A 27,689-nucleotide genomic window follows, 5' to 3' on the forward strand; every position below is an offset into this window, starting at 1 on the left:
CACGGGGGTGGCAGCATCATGTTGTGGGGGTGCTTTGCTGTAGGAGGGACTGGTGCACTTCACAAAATAGATGGCATCCTGAGGACGGAAAATTATGTGGATATATTGAAGCAACATCTCAAGACATCAGTCAGGAAGTTAAAGCTTGGTCGCAAATGGGTCTTCCAAATGGACAATGATCCCAATCATACTTCCAAAGTTGTGGCAAAATGGCTTAAGGACAACAAAGTCAAGGTATTGGAGTGGCCATAACAAAGCCCTGATCTCAATCCTATAGAACATTTCTGGGCAGAACTGAAAAAGTGTGTGCGAGCAAGGAGGCCTACAAACATGGCTCAGTTACATCAGCTCTATGAGGAGGAATGGGCCAAAATTCACCCAACTTATTGTGGGAAGCTTGTGGAAGGCTACCCGAAACATTTGACCCAAGTTAAACAATTTAAAGGCAATGCTACCAAATACTAATTGAGTGTATGTAAACTTCTGACCCACTGGGAATGTGATGAAAGAAATAAAAGCTGAAATAAATCATTCCCTCTACTATTATTCTGACATTTCACATTCTTAAAATAAAGTGGTGATCCTAACTGACCTAAGACAGGGAATTTTTACTAGAATTAAATGTCAGGAATTGTGAATAACTGAGTTTAAATGTATTTGGCTAAGTTGTATGTGAAACTTCCGACTTCAACTGTAGCTCTGGTTTAGAGCTCTTGTTAGTTTCAAGATGTAACAATTTTTTTATTGTCCTATCTTTTGGAATGTAAAATTGTCTTAAGGCTTTACATGCATAGCTCACATAACTAAGATGACTGTGTTTGGCTCCTCTCACATATGTGAATTGTCTCGAATTGTCTACTGAGTGTATACAGCAGTATGTACAGTAAAATTCATTAATAATATGTTGTATTTGAATCCCTCATGGTATCTCTATTCAACTCTATGTTTTTCTCTCTTCAACTGACAGAAGTTCCAGAGTTCTCCTTCAATGGGAGGAGCCATGTCCAGTACCAGGTGGGCTGGTCACTCCCCGCTCGTCACTCCAGCTTTCAGCTCCAGGTGCGAACCCACGCCCCCAGCGGTGTCCTCCTCAGCCTCCTCTCGCAGGAGCAGAATGAATACTTACGTCTGGAGGTGAGTCTTGTATTTGTATTTGTATTTATTATGGATCCACATTAGCTGCTGTCAAGGGTCCAGCAACTTTTCGCTGCTCTGGCACCCCAATGGTGGAACAAGCTCCCTCACGACGCCAGGACAGCGGAGTCAATCACCACCTTCCGGAGACACCTGAAACCCCACCTCTTTAAGGAATACCTGGGATAGGATAAAGTAATCCTTCTAGGATTTGCCCTGTTAATAGTGTTGTTAAAAAGGCAGAGCAATACTTTATTATGGACAGACTTCTCCCCATCTTAGCTACAGTTGTATCAACATGTTTTGACCATGACAGTTTATAATCCAGGGTTACTCCAAGCAGTTTAGTCACCTCAATTTGCTCAATTTCCACATTATTTATTGCAAGATTTAGTTGAGGTTTATGGTTTAGTGAATGATTTATCCCAAATACAAAGCTTTTAGTTTTTGATATATTTAGGACTAACGTATTCCTTGCCACCCATTCTGAAACTAACTGCAGCTCTTCGTTAAGTGTTGCAGTGATTTCAGTCGCTGTAGTAGCTCACAGGTATAGTGTTGAGTCATCCGCATACATAGCCACATTGGCTTTACTCAAGGCCAGTGGCATGTCATTAGTAAAGATTTTAAAAAGTAAGGGGCCTAGACAGCTGCCCTGGGGAATTCCTAATTCTGCCTGGATTATGTTTGAGAGGCTTCCATTAACCTCTATGGGCTATGTGGGACGCAAGGGTCCCACCCCTGGTACACCCTATCAACAACAGGTGAAATATCAAGAGCGCCAAATTTTAAAACAATTAAATGTCATAATTCAAATTTCTCAAACATACAACTATCTTACACCCTTTGAAAGATAAACATCTCCTTAATCTAACCACGTTGTCCGATTTCAAAAAGGCTTTACGGCGAAAGCATAAAGTTAGATTATGTTAGGACAGTACATTGAAAATAGCTGTGTGTAATGTTTTGTCATTGCAAAGACACGCGTCACCAAAAGCAGAAAACCAGCTAAAATTATGCACTAACCTTTGACAATCTCCATCAGATGACACTCCTAGGACATTATGTTAGACAATACATGCATTTTTAGTTCTATCAAGTTCATATTTATATCCAAAAACAGCGTTTTACTATGGCGTTGATGTTGAGGAAATCTTTTCCCTCCAATACCGCCAGTCAAATCAGCACAACAAATTAAATAATTACTATTCGAAAACATTGGTAAAATATTATATTGTCATTCAAAGAATTATAGATTTACATCTCTTGAACGCAACCGGATTGCCAGATTTAAAAATAACCTTACTGGGAAATCACACTTTGCAATAATCTGAGCACTGCGCCCAGAAAAATACGCTTTGCGATACAGACTAACCGCCATGTTGGAGAGATCTAAAATCGAAAATACTATGTAAATAATCCATTACCTTTGATTCTCTTCATCAGATGTCACTTCCAGGAATCCCAGGTCCATAACAAATGTAGTTTTGTTCGAAAAAGCTCATAATTTATGTCCAAAAAGCTCCGTGTTGTTAGCACATGATCTAAGCCCGCCGGACTTCTCTTCATGAAAGAGGGGAGAAAAAATATTTACGTTCGTTCAAACATGTCAAACGTTGTATAGCATAAATCATTAGGGCCTTTTTCAACCAGAACATGAATAATATTCAAGGCGGACGATTGCATTCTCTTTTAAAACGTATTGGAAGAGAGTACCCAACATGAACTCGCGCACCAGAGTCTTGTCGGCCACCACCGTTCCAAGGCTCTTGTTCGTTCAGTTCTCACAGTAGAAGACTCAAACAACTTTGTAAAGACTGGTGACATCTAGTGGAAGCCATAGGAAGTGCTCAACGATTAATAAGCCCCTGTGTGTTTCAATGGCATAGGCTTAATGGTAATTCAACACATCAGGTATCCACTTCCTGTCAGAATTTGTCTCAGGGTTTTTACTGCCATATGAGTTCTGTTATACTTACAGACACCATTCAAACAGTTTTAGAAAATTCAGAGTGTTTTCTATCCAAACCTGAACAATAATATGCATATTCTAGCTTCTGAGTTGGTGTAGGAGGCAGTTAAAAATGGGCACATATTTTTTTCAAAATTCTCAATACTGCCCCCTATCCCCAACAGGTTTTAAAGAACACCCTCTGTGATCTGTTCGACAGGCAACTCTTTATCCACAATATTGCAGGGGGTGTAAAGCCATAACACATATGTTTTTCCAAGAGCAGACTATGATCGATAATGTCAAAAGCCACACAGAAGTCAAACGAAACAGCTCCCACAATCGTTTCATCATCAATTTCTCTCAGCCAATCATCAATCATTTGTGTAAGTGCTGTGCTTGTTGAATGTCCTTCCCTATAAGCATGCTGAAAGTCTGTCAATTTGTTTACAGTAAAATAGCATTGTAGAGTGCCTTGCAAAAGTATTCATCCCCTTGGGGTTTTCCTATTTTATTGCATTCCAACCTGTAATTTAAATAGATTTTTATTTGGATTTCATGTAATGGATATACACAAAGTAGTCCAAATTGGTGAAGTGAAATGAAAAAAAATAACTTGTTTAAAAAATGTCTAAATAATAAAAAACTTAAAAGTGGTGCGTGCATATGTATTCACCCCTTTGCTATGAAGCCCCTAAATAAGATCTGGTGCATCCAATTACCTTCAGAAGTCACATAATTAGTTATATTGCACACAGTTGGACTTTATTTAAGTGTCACATGATCTTTCACATGATCTCAGTATATATACACCTGTTCTGAAAGGCCCCAGAGTCTGCAACACCACTAAGCAAGGGGTAACACCAAGCAAGCGGCTCCATGAAGACCAAGGAACTCTCCAAACTAGACAGGACAGGGACACAGTTGTGGAAAAGTACAGATCAGGGTTGGGTTATAAAAAAATATCCAAATCTTTAAGCATCCCACAGAGCACCATTAAATCCATTATAAAAAAATGTCAAGAATATGGCACCACAACAAACCTGCCAAGAGAGGACCGCCCACCAAAACTCACAGACCAGGCAAGGAGGGCATTAATCAGAGAAGCAACAAAGAGACCAAAGATAACCCTGAAGGAGCTGCAAAGCTCCACAGCGGAGATTGGAGTATCTGTCTATGGGACCACTTTTCTGTAAAGCCCAGCTCTGTAAGCCGTACACTCCACAGAGCTGGGCTTTACAGAAGAGTGTCCAGAAAAAAAGCCATTGCTTAAAGAAAGAAATAAGCAAACACATTTGGTGTTCGCCAAAGGCATGTGGAAGACTCCCTAAACATATGGAAGACGGTACTCTGGTCAGATGAGACTGAAATTGAGCTTTTTGGCCATCATGGAAAACGCTATGTATGGCGCAAACCAACACCATCCCCACAGTGAATTATGGTGGTGGCAACATCATGCTGTGGGGATGTTTTTCATCGGCAGGGACTGGGAAACAGGTCAGAATTGAAGAAATGATGGATGGCGCTAAATACAGGTAAATTCTTGAGGGAAAACTGTTTCAGTCTTCCAGAGATTTGAAACTGGGATGGAGGTTCACCTTTCAGCAGGACAATGACCCTAAGCATACTGCTAAAGCAACACTCGAGTGGTTTAAGGGGAAACATTTAAATGTCTTGGAATGGCCTAGTCAAAGCCCAGACCTCAATCCAATTGAGAATCTGTGCTATGACTTAAAGATTGCTGTACACCAGCAGAACCCATCCAACTTGAAGGAGCTGGAGCAGTTTTGCCTTGAAGAATGGGCAAAAATCCCAGTGGCTAGAGCTTACAGAGACATACCCCAAGAGACGTGCAGCTGTAATTGCTGCAAAAGGTGGCTCTACAAAGTATTAACTTGGGGGGTGAATAGTTATGCACACTCAAGTTTTCAGTTTTTTTGTCTTATTTCTTGTTTGTTTAACAATAAAAAAATATTTTGCATCTTCAAAGTGGTAGGAATGTTGAATACCTGGGATAGGATAAAGTAATCCTTCTAACCCCCCCCCAAAAGATTTAGATGCACTATTGTAAAGTGGTTGTTCCACTGGATATCATAAGGTGAATGCACCAATTTGTAAGTCGCTCTGGATAAGAGCGTCTGCTAAATGACTTAAATGTAATGTAAATGTGTAAATCAAATGATACAAACCCCCCAAAAAAATCAATTTTAATTCCAGGTTGTAAGACAACAAAATAGGTAAAATGCCAAGGGGGGTGAATACTTTCGCAAGCCACTGTATCTGGTCAAACACAAAAAAAATGTTTTCAATAGTTTCCTAAGGGTTGGTAACAGCCTGATTGGTCGGCTATTTGAACCAGTAAAGGGGGCTTTACTATTCTTGGGTAGCGGAATTAATTTCGTTTCTCTCCCAGCCTGAGGGCACACACTTTCTAGGAGGCTTAGATTAAAGATATGGCAAATAGGAGTGGCAATATTGTCGGCTATTTCAATTTCTCATCAATCCACAGGGATTTAATAGTTTTTCCAATAATTTTCTTAATGGGTGCATGCTTATTAGTAACTGGGATAAACAATTTCATAAATGTGTCAAGTGCAGCATCTGTCTGGTTGCTCCTCATTACACACCACAGACCAACAAATATTCTTTACATAATTTTTTAAATTTATTTAACCTTAATTTAACTAGGCAAGTCAGTTAATTAGGAACAAATTATTATTTACAATCACAGCCTACACCGGCCTACACCGGCCAACTGTGCGCCACCCTATGGGACTCCCAATCACAGCCAGTTGTGATACAGCCTGGATTCGAACCAGGGTGTCTATAGTGACGCCTCTAGCACTGAGATGCAGTGCTTTAGACTGCTGCGCCACTCAGGAGCGGTCGAACATAGGAATAACTACAAAACTTATTGTTTGACCTCTTATACACTATATTAAGCCCAACCTTTGGAACTTTGGTTTTCTTAGATATGGCTACTATATTGTGATCACTACATCCAATGGATTTGGATACTGCTTTAAAACACATTTCTGTAGCATTAGTAAAGATGTGATCAGTACATGTTGATGATTTCATTCCAGTGCTGTTTGTAACTACCCTGATAGGCTGACTGATAACCTGAACCAGGTTGCAAGCAGTAGTTACAGTTTGAAGCTTTCTCTTGAGTGGGCAGCCTGATGAAAGCCAGTCAATATTGAAATCACCCAGAAAATATACTGTACCTCTCTGTTGATATCACATACTGTACATTATCAAGCATTTCACACATGATATCCAGATACTGACTGTTTGCTCTTGGTGGTCTATAGCAGCTGAACCTGTAGCCATATTACATCAACAGTATTTAACATGAGATCCTCTCTAAGCTTTACAGGAATCTGGTTCTGAATATGAACGGCAACACCTCCACCTTTGGCATTTCTGTATTTTCTGTAGATGTTATAACCATATATTGCTACCACTGTATCATCAAAGGTAGTATCTTAGTGCATTTCAGAGATTGTCAAAATATGAATGTCATCTGTTACTAGCAGATTGTTGATTTCATGAACCTTATTTCTTAAGTTACACATGTTAACGTGGGCTATGTTTAGCACTTCGCTGGGATGCATGATTGTTTTCATTGCTTTACTGGGAAGCATAGTTGGAGTGATTGTCACTCTGCTTGCAGAGAGGCAATTTTATTGGGTCCGGATGTGGCCTGCTGGTCAACATTGTTATTATGTTGCATGAATGACTGTTATGATAGCTTTTTAAAATATATTTTTATTTCACCTTTATTTAACCAGCTAGGCCAGTTGAGAACAACTTCTCATTTACAACTGTGACCTGGCCAAGATAAAGCAAAGCAGTGCGACACAAACAACAACGCAGAGTTACACATGGAATAAACAAACGTACAGTCAATAACACAATAGAAAAGTCTATATACAGTGTGTGCAAATGAGGTAAGCTTAGGGAGGCAATAAATAGGCCGTAGTGGCGATGTAATTACAATTTAGCAATTAAACACTGGAGTGATAGACGTGCATTAGATGAATGTGCAAGTAGAGATACTGGGGTGCAAAGGAAAAAATAATAATAATAACAACATGGGGATGAGGTAGTTGGATGGGCTATTTACAGATGGGCTATGTACAGGTGCAATGATCTGTAAGCTGCTCTGACTGCTGATGATTAAAGTTAGTGGGAGAGATATGAGACTCCAGCTTCAGTGATTTTTGCAATTCGTTCCAGTCATTGGCAGCAGAGAACTGGAAGGAAAGGCGGCCAAAGGAGGAATTGGCTTTGGGGGTGACCAGTGAAATATACCTGCTGGACGTGTGCTACGGGTGGGTGCTGCTATGGTGACCAGTGAGCTGAGAAAGGCAGGGCTTTACCTAGCAGAGACTTATAGATGACCTGGAGGCAGAGGGTTTGGCGACGAATATGAAGCGAGGGCTAGCCAACGAAAGCATACAGGTCGCAGTGGTGGGTAGTATATGGGGTGTTGGTGACAAAACAGATGGCACTGTGATAAACTGCATCCAATTTGCTGAGTAGAGGCTATTTTGTAAATTACATCGCCGAAGTCAAGGATCGGTAGGATAGTCAGTTTTACGAGGGTTTGTTTGGCAGCATGAGTGAAGGATACTTTATAGGAAGTAGGAAGCCAATTCTAGATTACATTTTTGATTGGAGATGCTTAATGTGAGTCTGGAAGGAGAGTTTACAGTCTAACCAGACACCTAGGTATTTGTAGTTGTCCACATATTCTAAGTCAGAACCGTCCAGAGTAGTGATGCTGGATGGGCCGGCAGGTGCGGGCAGCGATCCGTTGAAGAGCATGCATTTAGTTTTACTTGCATTTAAGAGCAGTGGATGACATGGAAGGAGAGTTGTATGGCATTGAAGTTTGTCTGGAGGTTAGTTAGCACAGTGACCAAAGAAGGGCCAAAAGTATACAGAATGGTGTCGTCTGCGTAGAGGTGGATCAGAGAATCACCAGCAGCAAGAGCGACATCATTGAAGTATACAGAGAAAAGTCAGCCCGAATTGAACCCTGTGGCACCCCCATAGAGACTGCCAGAAGTCCAGACAACAGGCCCTCTGCTTAGACACACTGAACTCTGTCTGAGAAGTAGTTGGTGAACCAGGCGAGGCAGTCATTTGATAGACCAAGGCTGTTGAGTCTGCCGATAAGAATGTGGTGATTGACAGAGTCGAAAGCCTGGGCCAGGTCGATGAATACGGCTGCACAGTATTGTCTTTTATCGATGGCGGTTATGATATCGTTTAGGACCTTGAGTGTTGTTGAGGTGCACCCATGACCAGCTCGGAAACCAGATTGCATAGCGGAGAAGGTACGGTGGGATTCGAAATGGTCGGTGATCTGTTTGTTAACTTGGCTTTCGGAGACCTTAGAAAGGCAGGGCAGGATAGATATAGGTCTGTAACAGTTTTGGTCTAGAGTGTCTCCCTCTTTGAAGAGGGGGATGACTGCGGCAGCTTTCCAATCTTTGGGGATCTCAGACGATATGAAAGAGAGGTTGAACAGGCTAGTAATAGGGGTTGCAACAGTTGCTGCGGATAATTTTAGAAAGTGAGGGTCCAGATTGTCGAGCCCGGCTGATTTGTAGGGGTCCAGATTTTGCAGCTCTTTCAGAACATCAGCTATCTGGATTTGGGTGAAGGAGAAATGGGGGAGGCTTGGGCAAGTTGCTGTGGGGGGTGCAGAGCAGTTGACCGGGGTAGGGGTAGCCAGGTGGAAAGCATTGGCCAGCCATAGAAAAATGCTTATTGAAATTCTCAATTATCGTGGATTTATTGGTGGTGACAGTGTTTCCTAGCCGCAATGCTGTGGGCAGCTGGGAGGAGCTTGATTAGGGTTGCACATTTTGGGGAATGTTCAGAGGTGGAAACTTTCCATGGGAATTAAGGGGAATATATGGGAATTAACGGGAATATATATGGCAATTAACTGAAATATATGCAAATTAATATTAATACCATTTAAATGTAGATGTTTTTTGCATTGGATATATTTACCATATCATATGGAGACAGAAACAGAAACTTTTTACCTTATCAAAAGTAGACATAATTGGAAATGATTAAATCCTTCCTATAGAAATAAAAAAAAACATTTAGTTACGATTTTAACTTTAATTAAATGAGTTGACTCTTCACATGGGATGATTTCACTGAACAACAAAAGAACAGGAATATTGAATGATTCCCAATGATCCATCGCATCTCCCAAAAACGTTTTCAACATAAATCTGTAAAATGATAGTCTAGAAACTAAAGCTTTGGTTATCTTCCTCTCAGGCTTCCATATCTTCTCCCTGGACCTCCTCAATGTCCACCTCTTGAACATCAGACTCTGAGGCCTCATCATCACTGTCACTTTCCAACCTTGTTGAGGATAACTTTGTCAGGCTCAAAAAGGCTCACATTTGCACGGATGGCCACCAATTTTTCAACCCTTGTATTGGTCAGCAGGTTAAATGCTTTGGTGTGTGTGTTCCCAAACAAGGACCAATTGCTCTCTGAGGCGGCTGATGTTGGTGGGATTTGGAGGATGATGGAGGCAACAGGGGAAACAGCCTCAGATCCACAAAGTCCCTTCCACCAGGTGGCTGATGAGATATGTTGGCACGACTGCCATATTGCATCTCCATCCCAAAGCCCTTGCTTGGAAGTGTACTTCGCCAGACTGCCAAGAACCTTGCCCTTATTCATGTCAAGGTGGCGAGACACGGTAGTGATGACACCATAGTCCTTGTTGATCTCTGCACCAGACAGGATGCTCTTGCCAGCATACTTGGGGTCCAACATGGGCTTCAGGCAGAAGTCTTCATGCTTTTTGATGTATTTCAGAACTGCAGTTTCCTCTGCTTGGAGCAACTGCAAAGTGGGCAGGGCAGTACGGATTTCTTCTCTTACTCTGCAAGCAGAGTCTGAACATCAGACAGGATGGCATTGTCTCCCTCAATCTGTGCAATGGCTAATGCTATAGGTTTCAGGAGTTTCAGGCTGCTTACCACTCTCTCCCAAAATACATCATCCAGGAGGATCCTCTGATAGGGCTGTCCATATCAGCAGACTGTGATATGGCCAGTTCTTGGAGAGACCCCTTCCCCTCCAGGAGACTGTCAAACATGATGACAACACCACCCCAACAGGTGTTGCTGGGTAGCTTCAATGTGTTGCTTTTATTCTTCTCACTTTGCTTGGCAGGGTAGATTGCTGCTATAACTTGATGGCGCTTCACATACCTAACCATTTCCTTGTAGAGTGTATCCATTGTTTTCAGCACCATGATTTTATTTTTTATTTATTTAACCAGGCAAGTCAGTTAAGACAGATTTTTACCTTGTCAACTCGGGGGTTCAATCTAGCAACCTTTCGGTTACTGGCCCAACGCTCTAACCACTAGGCTACCTGCTGCCCCAAATGTCCTTGAGGAGCAGATTCAATGCACGAGCAGCACAGCCAATGGGTGTGATGTGAGGGCAGGACTCCTCCACTTTAGACCAAGCAGCCTTCATGTTCGCAGCATTGCCTGTCACCAGTGCAAATACCTTCTGTGGTCCAAGGTCATTGATGACTGCCTTCAGCTCATCTGCAATGTAGAGACAGGTGTGTCTGTTGTCCCTTGTGTCTGTGCTCTTATTGAAGATGATGGAGATGATGTAGTTAATTATTCCTTGCCTACGAACATTCGACCACCCATCAGAGATGATTGCAATACAGTCTGCTTTCTCTATGATTTTCTTGACCTTCACCTGAAATCTGTTGAACTCTGCATCCAGCAAATGAGTAGATGAAGCATGTCTGGTTGGAGAGGTGTATGCTGGGTGAAGAACATTTAGAAATCTCATCCAATACACATTGCCTGTGAGCATCAGAGGTGAACCAGTTGCATACACAGCTCGAGCAAGACATTCATCAGTATTTCTCTGACTACGTTCCTCCATTTAGTCAAAAAAACGTCTGATTCCAGGAGGACCATGAGCTGTTGCTATCAATAAGGTGTCTGATTCATCATTTTCACCTCGAATAGAAGTAGAGGGACTTTTGTCAGAGGCTGCTTGTAGCTGCAGTGAAACGTCTCCACACATCAGATAGTGCCCGTGGCTTGTTGTGAAAGTTGAGGGAACTTTATGCACTTGGCCAGATGATTTTGCATCTTTGTTGCATTCTTCACATATGATTTGGCACAGTATTTGCAAATGTACACAACATTTTCTTCTACATTAGCTGCAGTGGAAAGTCTCCACACATCAGAAAGTGCCCGTGGCATTTTCCTATAAAGATTAGAAAAAAATGAGTAAAAAAAAACCTAAATACAATTCCATGTACAGATAAATAGTTAAGCAGTTAGATTAAACAACTCCTTTGTAAGATAAATGTTTTAACATGAAACATGTATGGAAACAGGTGAATTAACACTCCCCAGTAAGCAGGCTCAAGCAAGCTAAAACCCACATGGTAGCAAAAACTAAAACTAACTAGCAGAAATTGTTAACAACTTAGAAATTATTTAAATCCACTTTGCTGTAGGCTACTATTTACTAGTTAACAAAAAATCATGTCATATAAAATATATTCACCCCACCCAGTATTGTACCAGAAAGCATGTAGTCCTTGTCACAGACAGTGTAGTAGTGTGGGCTCAATAGCAGCTCATTAGTGTGCAATAGCTTGAGAATCAGCTGTACATGTGATGGAAGAGTGCTCTGCACATGTGATGGAAGAATGCACTGTGCATGCAGAGGGTTGCAATTCCATTGAATTGGGGAAGTTTAACCAAAATACGCCACAAGACCTAGAAATGCCTTATGTGTATCCCACAAAAAATGCTTCATGTTATAAGCTAACTTTTTTGATGAATTTAAGCAAAATTCCCCAAATTACAGGGCTTAACATCCCATGGAAAATTCCGTAAATTTACCGGAAAGTTTCCGACCCTTTGCAACCGTAGGCTTGACACTTAACAGTGGAGTGAGTAATAGCAGACTTGGAAGACAGAGTGGGTACTATATGTATGTTCGGAGTATACTTAAATTGCCTTAGGGTTGTTTTGAGATGTGCCTATTGAACATTACAGAACAGTATTCAGGGTTATTTCAGTGTCTAGTGTCTACTGTCTAGTTATAAGCACATCTCTCCTTCAGTATTATGGTATAGGAAAGTGGGTAGCTGTTATTAGTTGGACGTAAGAGCTCTCTTCAGTGGAAAGATCCAATTCTGTCTTTTCTCCTTCAAGCTATTATTGAGGGCTTTTTCAGTGGATTGCTCGAATTGTGTACCCTATTTGAACTGGAAAACATGGAGTGGCATTTTCAATCAACGTAGCTTACCTTTAGTGTCTGCTACTTCATAAGGCTCTTCTCTGTCTGGCTTTGCCAGGAAAATAGAACACATTTTCTGAGTGTGAATGCCATTTCTGTGGAGATAGGATGTTAGGGTTCAAGGGTTGTAGGAGCTTTTGGCCTCTTTGAGTGACAGTGTGTCCACAGCACCTGGCAGGAGACTGCTCGGCTAGCGTCTGTCACGCAAGAACACCTACCCAAACAGGTCAACTGTTTCCACTGCTCTATCCTACTGTTGCTTCCTCGTGGCAAACATATCTCTCCAACAGCTTGTTGGTGTCAGAGAGAGCACCAACATGCAGTTTCACTGCTCTAGCACTGCTATTGCTCCTCTTGGAAAATATGAGTCAGTGTAGCAGCAACCCCCCTCTACCCTTCTCTGCCAACCAGCCCCATATATCAAAACCTTGGGACTATAAGGTTCTGTCTGCAAAATAATGATTCTGAGATAATTGGCTTTAAAGTTCCAAACCCTAATTGGTTTGAATGGAGTCAGCAATTTTTGTCTTGTATTCTTTTGAACTTAACACCATGAATTTGGGTATTATAGGTGGAGATCATTGAACAGAAGAAGGCTATGTCAATAATAACATTTTGACAAAAATGTATTTATCTTTGAGTTGGTGTTGAGTCGGCGAGCTGTTTAAACACGCTAGTTTTCTGGCGAAAGCGGCATACTCTGTCTGAAGCATTTGTTTAGGAAAGCATCCGAGTTCTCCGATAGACACTTGAGTGTGAATCCTGACAACAAGGCCAATTTACATGGCTGTCTCTCAGAACCTCAGCCATGGCTGTCTCTCAGAACCTTAGCCTGCTTACTCTGATGGGTAAGAAGGGGTGGAAATGGAGGACAATGCGCATGCTGAATGAATAACTACACATTAACAAGGTTACCGGGGACTGTCGAGTTTTAGGTCTCTGAAACATTTTCTGCTTCCTGTTGATGTGTCTTTATCTTTACAAAATGGCATCCTTCAATGTGTTTTTAAAACCCACAGGGTTGCTTTATTTTGTTGAGTGTTAGTGTAAAGGTGTAAATCAATGCTTATAACCCTCATCGCTTATTAAGATGCTTTTTATTTATTTTACTAGCTGGTGTTTTAAAAGTCAAATAGAAAGGTTTACTCAATAAAATATTGTCCGTTTTTCCTTTGTAGTGAAATGTTTGCATGGTCGGATTCTGTTCAAAGTTGGGATCTATTAAGTTTATTGTCTTTTGTTTGCTTAGGCTGCCTGTTGGGGGGGGGGGGGTCCATAGGGGGGCCGGGGGGGAATAGAATGTTGGCATTATGATCTGATGACAATGCTGAGGGAGCAATAGTTAAAACAAGCTGGGCTATATTGCTGCATATATTAAAACACAGTATTGAATTATCTCTGCTCCACGGTTTCCAATTAGGGGATGGACATGTACAAACTGCAGTTATAGCAGCCAGCAGCCCCTCTCAGCCCTATTTCCAGCCCAGTGTGTTTGCTCAGCCTTAGCTGCTGTGGATAATTGTTGTCTGTGATATTCTCCCTCTGGACTAAATTAATTGATGTCCGTGGCAGTTTTGTAAAGCATGATTAAATACAATGGGCTTAATTGAATTGAAAATAGAAAATTGCCTTCTTAATTGTACATTGCCGTTTTTGCACTGCAAGTTTTAAAGGCGAACTCTGTGATTTTTATAGCCATTTTGGATTATTTTAATTGATCGATATATTCTGCATATTTCAGATGTTTCAGGGGCTACTGGCTGTCTTTTACAACCTGGGTGACAGACCCTACAACCTCACGCTGCCCTTCCATCGCCTTGACAATGGAGAATGGCACGAGGTAGAGCTTCATCGTCATGGTAAAGAGTTCACCCTTCAATTGGACGGTGGCGGCGGAAGGCGGGAGGTCACGGCCGCTCCTGGGCGGAGTCAGGAGATAGTCATCGACCAATCAGTGGTGATGCTGGGAAACTCCTTCCCCTCAGGACACAACCGCAGCTTCCTAGGTATGGTACTGGTACTGCCATCTTGTACTGACCATTAGTACTGTCCCCTGGTACTGCCCCCTGGTACAGCCCACTAATACTGTACTATCCATCTAACTTCCAATGGCGTAGCACACACCCATCCAACCACCACAAGGCTGGGGGCCCACAAGATTTGGGGGCTCAGGGGCCCTCCATTTATTTCATGTCATAAGCCATGAAATAAAAAATATAATTACACATAATTAGCTTTAAAACTGCAAAATTCTCTCTCAGCCTCATGGAAAAAATGTGTAGAATAGAAGGAAATTAGCTCAGAGATTCTTGAAAGTCAGGACAATCCTTGTCCAGAAGGGAAACTTTATTTGTATAGTTGTATTGTATTGTGTTGCATTATTTGAGCTTAAAACGTACATTTAGTGGAATAGTATACATTTGTATATCGGCTCTATGCGTGTAAATGAACCTTCCACGCATAGAGCAAAGGATCACATTTTCAAACTCTTCAAAATAATGGATATTAACTGAAAAATTGTAACGGTCTTCGTCATCCTCAGATGAAGGGGAAGAGAAATCAGACCAAAATGCAGCGTGGTAAGTGTTTGTCATTTTTAATGATAAAACTGAACACTAAATCCGACAAGCAAAACAAAAGAACAACCGAACAGTCCCGTCAGGTGCAAAACACTAAACAGAAATTATCTACCCACAAACCCCAAAGGAAAACAGGCTGCCTAAGTATGACTCCCAATCAGTGACAATGAAGTACAGCTGTCCCTGATTGAGAGCCACACCAGGCCAAAACAAAGAAACACAAAGAATAGAAAAAAGGACATAGAATGCCCACCCCAACTCACGCCCTGACCAACCAAAATAGAGACATAAAACGATCTCTAAAGGTCAGGGCGTGACAAAAATACATCTTATGTAATTTCTTGCAATGGCCCTCTGTTGCTTTAAAGAATATTTCTGTCAAAACTGTGATTCCTAAAAGATGCGTCTGAGATTTGCCAAAAGTGTGCAAAGCTGTCATCAAGGCAAAGGGTGGCTACTTTGAAGAATCTGAAATGTGAAATATATTTAGATTTGTTCAACACCTTTTTAGTTACTACATGATTCCATATGTGTTACTTCATAGTTTTGATGTCTTCACTATTATTCTACAATGTAGAAAATAATAAAAAGAAAAACCTTGGAGTGAGTAGGTGTGTCCAAACTTTTGGCTGGTACTGTAAGTTAATTTGTCCGAATACTTATGGCACCTTCAAATGGGGGGTCTAGAACATAAAGTGCTTTCATTTCTAAACGGTAAAACAGACATGTATGAAAATACCCTCAAACAAAAGGTGACATTCTGTACTGTCGCCTCATATGAAACATTTGATTTCAAATCCAAAATGCTGGAGTATAGAGCCCAAAAAAGTTTTTGCTTCACTGTCCAAATAAATACGTTGGGTAGTGTATATCATATGTATATGGTGAACAAACAAACTTGAACTTGATGGATGGATGGATGGATGGATGGATGGATGGACGGAATGGTCAGACATTGACAGTGAAGTGTGTCCTCCTCCACAGGTACCTGAATGGGAGTCAGGTGTTGCAGCTAGGTGGGGTCAACGAGAACATGTCCTATGAGTATATTACACATTTTGTTAAAATTCTGTTAAATATTTGAAAAGTTGAGATTGTCCCATCTTTCAAGAATCCCTGACCTCTAAATCAGCATGAGATTAGCTATAATACTGCACATTTTTGTCCCTGCCCCATGTAAGGAGAAACCCCCACCCCCTCTGTATAAATGATGTGTTTCGCCGCTCCCTCCCAGAGGATGGCCAGACAAACTAACAGAGTAAATATCCTTCAAAACAGAGGGCTCGCACTGACAGCTAAGCCCTGGGCTATCTCTCTCTCTCTCTGTGTGTGTGTGTGTGTGTGTGTGTGTGTGTGTGTGTGTGTGTGTGTGTGTGTGTGTGTGTGTTTTTGCGCGTATGCCTGTGTTCTTCTATTCCTGTGTGGTCATGTGTCTCTGTCCCTTCATGAAGCTTACTTAAATTAAAGGCTTTTTGCCTTAGGCCTGGTGTGTATGAATGTCACTTATATTGCTGTCTTATCTCTCTTTCCCTCTCTGTGTTTTTCCTCCAGGGTGTCTACGAGACCTAAGGCTGAATGGGCGGCCCATGCCCATTGCCAAGCAGCCCTCCGTGGGGTCTGAGGGGCTCCAGGTGGTCACTTCTCAGGGGGTCTCCCCAGGCTGCCCCTCAGACGCCTGCAGGAACCACCAGTGCTCTCCCCCCTTCATCTGCATGGACCTCTGGAGGAAACACGAGTGCAGGTACATAAATGGCAGCAGGAAATCATGTAAGAAAAACTCAGGGCTAAAGCTGAGGGACAGCAATTTTCCAGGTGAGGTCACATGCTCAGGAAAAACTCTGGGGCCTGGTCATTGGTTATAGGCCACAACTCCTTGATCTATGCCAGCACTGGCCACTCACTGTCCCAGTATAACAAAGAGACACTAACTTCCCTTCAAGCAGAAAACATCCCCCCAGACAAGGACAGGTCAGTTGTACCTGGACTAGATATGTAGCAGCCAAACAACTGGACAAGGCTTAGTAGTCTATAGCATGACCAGTTTTGACCTGTCCTGACCATTACAACCCTGGCCAGGTCAGACAGGGACACTCTTCTTTTGTCTTTCTCTCTTCTCTTTCTCTCTCCTCTTTCTCTCTCATTCTTTCTAGCTCCTTTGAGAATCCTAGCCGTGTGTCAACCTGAGCTGAATAAAGCCCTGTTCTAATCATAGTGACAGGGAGTGTTTCGGCAGCAGTGTCTTTAAACACCCCAGGACTCCAGTGTTTCCTGTCGTACTGGCTGGGATCAGAGCATGTGAAACTACTCAAAAGCCTTTCATCACTATGGGATGTCCACACAGGGCACTAAGCTTGGAGAGACCATCTTCAGGAGAGGCGGAAATATACTGACAGAAATGAGGACATGGAACAACAAGGCTACTGTTACTGAGAGTGCTTTGCAGATTTCAAATAATTTTCCAAAAATAATGATAAAATGACAGGTTATTTTCCTGTAATTGTATATCTTGTCCTAATTTATTACAATAATACATACAGTTGAAGTCGGAAGTCTACATACACCTTAACCAAATACATTTAAACTCAGTTTTCCACAATTTATGACATTTAATCCTAGTAAAAATTCCCTGTCTTAGGTCAGTTAGGATCACCACTTTATTTTAAGAATGTGAAATGTCAGAATAATAGTAGAGGGAATGATTTATTTCAGCTTTTATTTCTTTCATCACATTCCCAGTGGGTCAGAAGTTAACATACACTCAATTAGTATTTGGTAGTATTGCCTTTAAATTGTTTAACTTTGGTCAAACGTTTTGGGTAGCCTTTCACAAGCTTACCACAATAAGTTGGGTGAAATTTGGCCCATTCCTCTTGACAGAGCTGGTGTAACTGAGTCAGGTTTGTAGGCCTCCTTGCTCGCACACGCTTTTTCAGTTTAGCCCACACATTTTCTATAGGATTGAGGTCAGGGCTTTGTGATGGCCACTCCAATACCTTGACTTTGTTGTCCTTAAGCCATTTTGCCACAACTTTGGAAGTATGCTTGGGGTCATTGTCCATTTGCGACCAAGCTTTAACTTCCTGACTGATGTCTTGAGATGTTGCTTCAATATATCCACCTAATTTTCCGTCCTCAGGATGCCATCTATTTTGTGAAGTGCACCAGTCCCTCCTACAGCAAAGCCCCCCCACAACATGATGCTGCCACCCCCGTGCTTCACGGTTCGGATGGTGTTCTTCGGCTTGCAAGCCTCCCCCTTTTTCCTCCAAAGATAACAATGGTCATTATTATCCAATGAATCCCTGGTGCGGTAGCCTAATCACTCACCACAACCTCTTCATCATTTGCATCTCCACAGGTGCCCCCCTGGTCACATGATGAAGAAGAATGCCTCGGGCAAGGTCTGCGTCTACACGCTGTGCGCCAGCAGGCCCTGTCGCCATGGCACCTGTGTGGCCCACTCCCCCTCCAAGTACTCATGTCACTGCTCGGAGGGCTATCGCGGGCGCCACTGTGAGGTCTCTCTGGCACTGTACCACAACGACGACAACAACACGCTGAGCCTCAGCTCTGCGTTTGCCATCAGTATCTGTGTCCTGGCCTTCCTAGGTAGCTATATGGACTATATCATCTACTACCTGTGGTGACCATACCGTCTTTCATCCTCACTCTCTCATCTGGTTTCTTCTAGTTCAATCTGATTTAATCTGGTTTTGGTTGTTCCCAAGGCTGGAATTTAACGGAACACACCATATTAACGGTTATGCAGTGTCTTTATTTATAAACTGGGTACACAGATTTCTAGATCTGGTAATAGGTTCTTGCAGTACCTAAATCATCTGTGATTTTATTTGGCATGGGGAAAAAGAGATACTGCACAGGAATGTGGGTTCGATGGTATTGGGCCCCAAGTGTTTTGTTAGTTTGGGCCTCAGGGTCTGTGAGTGGGTTCAGTCAGTGTGGCTGCAAAGGTCCTGGCTAGAAACATTGATTTTGTCGACTCTGTGAGCCACAAGAAAAAAACTCTGAAAGCTTTCACTGGGTCACAGTTCAAAAGGTTTGGGGCCCTTCAGTCATCCCCTCCTCGCATCTATTTTGTCTTTACTGATGTTTGTGATGTAAATTCAGACTTTTATTTGTCATCCTCCTTTGTCTTACCTTTTTATCTGTCCGACTTGTTTTATCTCGTCTGTTTGTCATTCCAGTTCTGTCATGTCTGTTTTTATCTCTCCCTCCGTATTTCTTTGTCAATTACTTTCTTCTCCATTCTTCCTTTAACCTAAATGTGTCCATGTCTGGCGCATTCCACCAATTCAGTGCCTTTTGAGAAGTGTAACTTGGTCAAACAAAAACTCTGATTTTACCCAATTTCAACATTCTGCTACAAAGAGCACATGTTCTTTCTTCCTAAAAAAAACACATTTCCCCAATCTCAAGAGTGCCAAATAAAGAAACAGTGTTGACGATTTCTTTGTAAATCAACCATAAATCCCCTTGTGACAGGCAGAATGGAAACTTATGTGCAAGAGGGAGTGGAAATTGAATGCAAGCTCCACAAAAAAATGCCATTGTTATTAAAACATTTCTAGCCTGTCTATACATGGGTAACAGGGTTGAGGTGTTATGCCTGACCAGCTCAGTTTTTCACCAAAAAACACCAGAAAATGGCCAAAAAGAGTAGAACCAGCTCACCTGCTTTTACAATATGATTTGACTATTAGATGTTCAATGTTTCTTTTGAAATAAATATTTAAAAAGTAATAGTTTTACCATATATATAACAAAAAAGAATTCAGTTCACATAACATGGCCGACCCAAAAATGAGGGAGAGACGTAAATGAATCACTAATCACATTAAATAAATAATCATCTCCATAAATTACTTTGTCAAAGCAACAAAATAACTTGGGCTTTACAATGATGGTGAAGCAGGGTTGATGAAGGGAACTTTAGCAAGCCTTTACTCATATAAAAAATCTGATTGATTTAATTATTTATGTAGTCTATATTAAAGGTCATTTCATTTACTATAACAGGCTTTTAAAATTCAATATTTGTGCACAATTTCTGTTTAATATATTAAAGGGACGCGAAAGACACTCATTTCATGGAACAACCCGTTTGTTTCTGACACGTAGTAAGCTGTGTTGTTGTGTCCAGTGCAGAGGACTCTCTCTCCATGGAGCTACTACTATACAGTTTATGGGGCTCTCTGTCACAAACAGGGTTATAAAATGGTCTGACGATTCAATACACTGTCTCTACTAGCTCTATAACTGACTCAACAACCCAACACCTTCCTGGGGCATTTGGCTGGTGAATTGCAACATCAGTTATTTTGACACGCTGGCTCCCTGAGAGAAACCGATAAAACGATACTTCAGTATTTGATATAATGAATACAAAGATAACAAACTGAGGCCTTGGCATCATTTATGAACATTCATGTGTTGAATGTGTAAATGAAACTGCCTGATGCCGTCATGTAAGGTACCTAGTTGCTACAGTTACTTTAGTTCCTGGCATTTATAAGTTGCACTCAAACTTTTGACCTCCAGATTAATTAGTCTATTTCCTCAATATATATCAAATGAGAGGTCGCCAAGAGTTTATATGAACTTTTTTCCAGCCGTCTCTGTAACAGGAAATACAGTACAGTAGCTAGCAACACTTGTCTGTCTCTTACAAGACTCAGGCTACAGTTCTTAGACCAGGGCCGTCTTTAACAGGATAACACGGCTGAAGGTCCTTTCATGAACTGTTAAAGTTGTTGTCATGGCGACCACCTCATCTTCCTCCCTTTACGTCATAACTGAGAGAATGAGTCAGCATCAGACAAGGCTTGGTGGAGATGACAGAGTTGTGTCTGTGTGCATGCATGCGCGTGTGTTTGTGTGCGCGTGTGTTTGTGTGCGCATGTGTTCGTGTGCCTGCAAGTGACAAACAAGCCTCATAGGCCCAGACAGACTGCGACACCGGGACAAGACGCACACACATTACACACAACACACACTAAGGCGGGGTGAAGTCACGCTGCTGAATTAAACTGGAACTCTCTGTCTCTGCTCCTCTGCCTCAAACTCCATTAAAAGTGATCATCCATAATTCAGATTGACATAACCCATCAGACTGGCTGATTGCCGAGTTCAACTTTTGCTACAGACAGAACCAGAGACGGGCACATTTGGGCAATATAAGTATGCTTCATTAAGCCTGTTAATTGGGTTTGAAATTCAAAATTTAAAAGCTTTATTGTCCATCACATTTACATTTTTACTGTTGTGTTGTTGGATTTGATATTCAATGAAGAAGAAAATATTCAATTGCCTTTCCATATAGAATGGAAATGGATGTAAATAGTCGTAAAAGTGCCTGTATTTCTGTATTAGAACATACTTTTCCTAATAAAGCCTTCTCACACTATTTCTCTTCTCTCATCTGTCTCCAATTTATGTCCTTCTTTTCTCCTTGCAATGTATATTTTCTCTCCATTTTCTATGTTGTATATCATTGAGTTTCTGACACATGCATAAATGTTTGATGTGTACATCATACTGATTCATCCGTGTCATACCCTTCATGTTCCTGTAAACATTCAACCGAACATCCCAAGACCACCATGGTTGGTGGATGACCTCAAAGCAGCAGCATGTGGATTGATGGATAGGAGCTGTGTAAGGTCTCCAGCCTGAGTTATATTGATATATTTGAAGATATCACAACACGACCACTGCACATCTCTGTGTGTGTTTTCATCGGAGTCTGTGTGTGTGTGTGCGTATGCACGTGTGTGTTCTTCATTGTCAATGGCTTGGCGCGTGTGTGTGCATCCATTTCTCTGTGTATGTGGTAAAGCCCCACTGATGGGTGTGTTGACTGATTGACACATAAAGGTGTGGAGCTGGTAATACTGTGATTGAGGGGGATGTCTGAGTACTGCTGGTAATACTGTGATTGAGGGGGATGTCTGAGTACTGCTGGTAATACTGTGATTGAGGGGGAGGTCTGAATACTGCTGGTAATACTGTGATTGAGGGGGATGTCTGAGTACTGCTGGTAATACTGTGATTGAGGGGGATGTCTGAGTACTGCTGGTAATACTGTGATTGAGGGGGAGGTCTGAGTACTGCTGGTAATACTGTGATTGAGGGGATGTCTGAGTACTGCTGGTAATACTGTGATTGAGGGGGATGTCTGAGTACTGCTGGTAATACTGTGCTTGAGGAGGAGGTCTGAGTACTGCTGGTAATACTGTGATTGAGGGAGAGGTCTGAGTACTGCTGGTAATACTGTGATTGAGGGGGATGTCTGAGTACTGCTGGTAATACTGTGCTTGAGGGGGAGGTCTGAGTACTGCTGGTAATACTGTGATTGAGGGGGAGGTCTGAATACTGCTGGTAATACTGTGATTGAGGGGGATGTCTGAGTACTGCTGGTAATACTGTGGTTGAGGGGGAGGTCTGAGTACTGCTGGTAATACTGTGGTTGAGGGGGAGGTCTGAGTACTTCTGGTAATACTGTGGCTGAGGGGGAGGTCTGAGTACTGCTGGTAATACTGTCGCTGAGGGGGAGGTCTGAGTACTGCTGGTAATACTGTGGTTGAGGGGGAGGTCTGAGTACTGCTGGTAATACTGTCGCTGAGGGGGAGGTCTGAGTACTGCTGGTAATACTGTGGTTGAGGGGGAGGTCTGAGTACTGCTGGTAATACTGTGGTTGAGGGGGAGGTCTGAGTACTGCTGCGATCGTAGCTCATCTGGATTCCTCAGCGTGTTTCTCTGGATCTGTACAGCACAGTGGAGGGGATGGAGCAATGTTAGCTGATCAATAGAACTCTACAGTACATATACCTCCAGCACACACTGAGCAGGCCTGGGGAAGCTTAGCTGAGCTTTGTCTCCCGCTTACCTTTTTACAGTGAGCCTTTCTCTGGATTTGAAAACATATTCAGTTGAGTGACCTTGATGAGTGTGATATGGGTTCAGTAAACCATTACTTCAGCCTAATGTGATTACTGCAATGCACTTTATCAAAGAATCCTCAATTATTAAATTGATGAACGGAGGCTTCCAAACCTACTGCACAAGCAAAGCACAATAGAAAAGATGCCAGTTCTGGTGCATCACCTTTTAGTGTGAGAGATTAAAGCAGTACGGAGTCAAAAGAGACAAGGAGAGCGGAAAGAAACACAGAGTCAAACAAGAATGAGCGAGAGAATGAGAGAGATTAAGAAATGAGAAATGAAGCGGGAGACAAAGAGGGATGGCAGACAGGAGAAGAAATATTGGTTGAGATTAATTAACTTTAAAGGTCAGTGCAGCATACTGTATATTTCAACACACAATAGATGTGATTGATGTCAGTGCTTCAGCAGCATTCCTCAAACGCTCTCACAACATTCCAGGGAGTGTAGGTTCTGTGAACAGGGTTGAGGGTTTTAAGGGGCGTCATCTTTGATAGGATAGAAAACACAACAGAAGAATGCATCTCTAGTACTTTGTTTCACGGGATTGGATAAGTGCAGATTAGCAATGTCATGGAAAGACAACAAACCCTGCCCATTCTCAATGACTGCTTGTATTGAGAGTTATTGTGCATCTCATATCTGGGTGTAAAGTGTGAATTTTGTGTTGTTGGCTCATCTATCTGACATGTTGTGCCCTAAGAAGTCAGGCACAAAATGTGCTTATCGGGTACCACACCCCTCTCCCCCATTCATCTTCACAGTCCATTTTAACTTCTTTATTACAAATTGTTGCTGACTGTCTGGGACACTGATTTATTTCTAGTGTTTTTAATTGATAGAACATTTTGTGAAGACGTCTACCCCTGTCCCTGTCCTAACTTGCTCTATGGCGACCCCCCCCCCCCCCCCCCCCCAGTGCTGATGCTTGGCCTGTTCCTCTACTCCTGCTGGAGGAGACACAAGGGCCTGAAGGAGAGCGTCTACCACGTATCAGCACACCACGGAGAATGGGAGGACATCCGAGAGAACGTGCTCAACTATGATGAGGAGGGCGGAGGCGAGCATGACCAGGTATAGATAGAGACACTGAATCCCAAATCAAGCCAGAGTCCCTGGTTGCCCCCATAGGCACTTGTGTAGAACAAAAAAGGATGGGATCGGTTTAAACAGTTTGATACAGCTACTGCTATTTAGACAGGACACGGACAGTAGAGGAACAGTCTATCCTTCAACACAGCACAACTACCAATATCTTATAAGTCAATGTAGTGGTCGATGAGTCAATAGTAGGGCTCATAAGACCACTACAATACAGTAGAGTAGAATCCAATTTGATTGATTCCCTTAGGGCAATTAGTATCGAAGCTACAGCTATGCATCAGACACACACCTGTGCAACAACTCACACAGGAGAAACGATACAAATCATACATAAACACAAACATTACAAACCAAGGAAGCATTGGAAGATATTCACAGTTTACATAGTGAGTGTTAGTTTGGTAGCACAGCTTGGGGAGGACTGGTGTTGGAACATGCTTGGAAATGAACACCAAACTAATGATCCAAGGAGAGTCAATTAGGAGAAATGATGTGAGTAGATACTCTAGAGAATGATAGCGGCCAAAAGACTGTATTAGCATGTGCAGCTCGTTTGAGGGCTCCCACTATTTTAATCTAGTCAACTGTGTCGGACTTCCAACTTCACTGGCTGATCCCTCCTGGTGACGCTGTTGGAGACATGTCCAACCGGTTCATCAGAAGGGATCAGCCAATCGTGAAGAATAAAATGGACTACTTCAAAATGGAGATAGCCTCAATGGCGCTTCCCATGCTGTCACAGGCGCTATAAATAGCACCGATACAAAGATGAGTTCTCGAATTTATCTCTACGGTAGATGCCATTAGTCCTTAATGCCTGTATTTGTTTAATTGCGCTGGTAAAAGCACTTTTACCCACTGCAATCAGACAATTAATTACACGTTTGGCCAATTAATGGGGCTGTTGCTGCCAACGTTGGCACTTGGGCCGCATGTCTTTTTCTTAGGTAGAAATAAAAAGCATCGCAGACTGGCATTTTTCATAGACAAATATGATTATAAATGCATGTCCTGCTGTTGAGTGTTTTCTATTAGTCTATTGGTCTTTATAAACAGCTCATCTCTAATCAACTATCTCATCTTCTTCTTCATCTCTCGCACTCTCTCTCTCTATGTTTCTGTCTCCCTCCCCCTCTCTCTCTATCCGTCTCCCTCCCCCTCTCTCTCTATCCGTCTCCCTCCCTCTCTCTCTCTATGTTTCTGTCTCCCTCCCCCTCTCTCTCTATCCGTCTCCCTCCCTCTCTCTCTCTATGTTTCTGTCTCCCTCCCTCTCTCTCTGTGTGTTTCTGTCTCCCTCCCCCTCTCTCTCTATCCGTCTCCCTCCCTCTCTCTCTGTGTTTGTCTCCCTCTCTGTCTCTCGCTCTCTCTCTTTCTCTCTCTGTCTCTGTATCTCTCTCTCTGTGTCTCTCTATCTCTCTGTCTCTGTATCTCTTTCTCTCTGTGTGTCTCTGTATCTCTCTCTCTCTGTGTCTCTGTATCTCTCTATATGTGTCTCTGTATCTCTCTCTCTCTCTCTCTCTCTCTCTCTGTGTCTCTGTCTCTCTCTCTGTGTCTCTGTATCTCTCCCTCTCCTGTGTGTCTCTGTGTCTCTGTATCTCTCTGTGTGTTTCTGTATCTCACTCTCTCCTGTGTGTCTCTGTATCTCTCTGTCTCTGTATCTCTCTCTCCCTCCCTCCCTCCAGAATGTCTTCAACATGGTGGAGTTACAGAGGTCTCTGCAGCCCAGCCCAGCCCAGTCACTGAGATACAGCTACCCACAATGCATAATCTCCTACCCTCAGACGACCAAGCCACCGGACACCAAGAATGGGACCAAACCAAAAGGATCAAACGGACCCAAAAACGGCAGCACGGCAATCGCCCTGCGCCTGGCCCACCCTCCGTCCGGGTCGGCTACCCTACCCTCTCCCCTCACCATGCGGCGATCCCATAAGTCCCTTTCCTTCTCCAGTCAGGACCTGGCCCGCTACCTGTGTGAGGTCATAAGGGACACGGACCATCCCCTGGGGGACAACCCTGGCTACATGACCTCACCGCGTCTCCTGTCCAATAGGGGGCAGCATGGTGGTCTAGCCGTGCGCTCACTTAGCTCCCTCAGTGCTGGAGGTCAGGGGTCAGAGGTTAGGGTTCAGGGGAGTCAGGAGAGCCTGGAGCGTCAGAGAGCCCAGAGCCCACGGCTGGACAGGCTCAAAGCCCTGCGAGCTGTAGTCAGTGAGCTCAGAGTGGACGCTGCTGTAGACTCTGCTGCCACCAAGAGCACAGAGGGACAGAAGGACAAAGTGAAGGAGAGGGAGGGGGCAGCCCAACTGTGAGAAAAGAGCATGAGACTGGAGTTGTGAAATTTTTAAATCGATTGATCCAAAGATGGCGTTGGGAAAAAAAACAAATGAGAACAAATATTTAAGAAATGTACATTTCTGATTTGTAATCCCTTTGTAAAGTATTCTATGGGTGGATTGTGGCAAAAATGTGATACATCTTTGATGTGACATATTTTACAACCAATCTGGAAAAGCAGCACCATTTTCTTGGCAACGCCCTGTCTATACCCCACAAAAACATATGTAAAAGAAGGCAAAAGTCATCTAGATTTAGGGTTCCTTTTTTGTTGTTGATAATTATCGTAATATAATTTCTGTGAGAAAAAATTATATTTTGTTTGTTTTGTTTTGATTTAACGCCTTTTAAATAAATGAAAATCTTTGATAAAGAAATCAGAAAAACATTTACAAATTGATGTCTGTGATAATAAGCCATTGCTATCTTTGAGGTTCATTTTTGTGATGCATTTTTTGTTTCAGATTTTTACCAACCCATTTTCTTTATCAAAAGCTATGTTGGGTAAATGCATGCCTCTATTCCTCAGCAACTTAAGTATGTCAATGCACTACCTCTTATTTACTGATTCATAATAGCACCTAAATATTATATGCAATTAAAACCCACTTGTCTAGACTGGAAAGTGTGTGGGTTGAGAACCAGGACCAGTATGTACCAATATCCTGACTCTGACTACTTCACTCCCCTGAGTATTGTCTCTCAAGCTCCTCATCAACCATGTGCACACAGGTGCTGTTGACCTGGTTAGAACTCTGAAATTCAGTTGAAAAAGTTGTAAAAAATGCTACAAAAAGGTAGCATAGCATCCAACTCAAGATGGACAATGTAAGAAACAAGAAAACACACATCCACCACACAACGTTGCTTCAACGTTGTGCTCCAAAGATTTTAAAACGACTCCAATGTCCAACGTGTGTCTAGCAGTTAGCAACAGGCTACAGTACATTTAAATATGATAATGATGAGGATGGTGAAGACGATCAGTTCATTCCTGCTCCAGAATGAATCATTCATATCCTGTACCCAAACCTTACTGACCCTTTTGGAGTTCTCTGACATGTACTTAAAGAGTATGTAGCTCCCGCAGACTGACCTCTTCAATACTTAATTGCACTGTGTGACTTCAGTTAAATGGCAGTGAAATTGGAGCTTTCATAGGGGAAGGAAGCAGTGCTGCTTTTATAGAAATATAATACTAGAACGTACCAAGCCCTTACATGTGCCGTCTAGACATGTAACACGTGCTTATCCATGTCAGTGATGTCACACATAATGG

General features: G+C 42.4%; 1 protein-coding gene across 1 annotated transcript in view; it reads left to right on the forward strand.

Moving 5' to 3' along the window:
* The window catches only part of LOC115196607 (neural-cadherin-like), a 108,815-nt gene extending 82,057 nt beyond the window's left edge, over positions 1 to 26,758 (forward strand). Inside the window, exons 28-33 of the mRNA XM_029757462.1 lie at positions 968 to 1,134; positions 14,171 to 14,435; positions 16,560 to 16,749; positions 18,367 to 18,617; positions 23,889 to 24,043; positions 25,756 to 26,758. Of these exons, the coding sequence (XP_029613322.1) occupies positions 968 to 1,134; positions 14,171 to 14,435; positions 16,560 to 16,749; positions 18,367 to 18,617; positions 23,889 to 24,043; positions 25,756 to 26,385 (1,658 nt within the window). The 3' untranslated portion in view covers positions 26,386 to 26,758. The remainder of the gene's footprint in view (positions 1 to 967; positions 1,135 to 14,170; positions 14,436 to 16,559; positions 16,750 to 18,366; positions 18,618 to 23,888; positions 24,044 to 25,755) is intronic.
* The last annotated feature ends 931 nt before the right edge of the window (positions 26,759 to 27,689 follow it).

Source organism: Salmo trutta, chromosome 7 (genome assembly GCF_901001165.1).
Source record: "Salmo trutta chromosome 7, fSalTru1.1, whole genome shotgun sequence".
NCBI classification, from domain to species: domain Eukaryota; kingdom Metazoa; phylum Chordata; class Actinopteri; order Salmoniformes; family Salmonidae; genus Salmo; species Salmo trutta.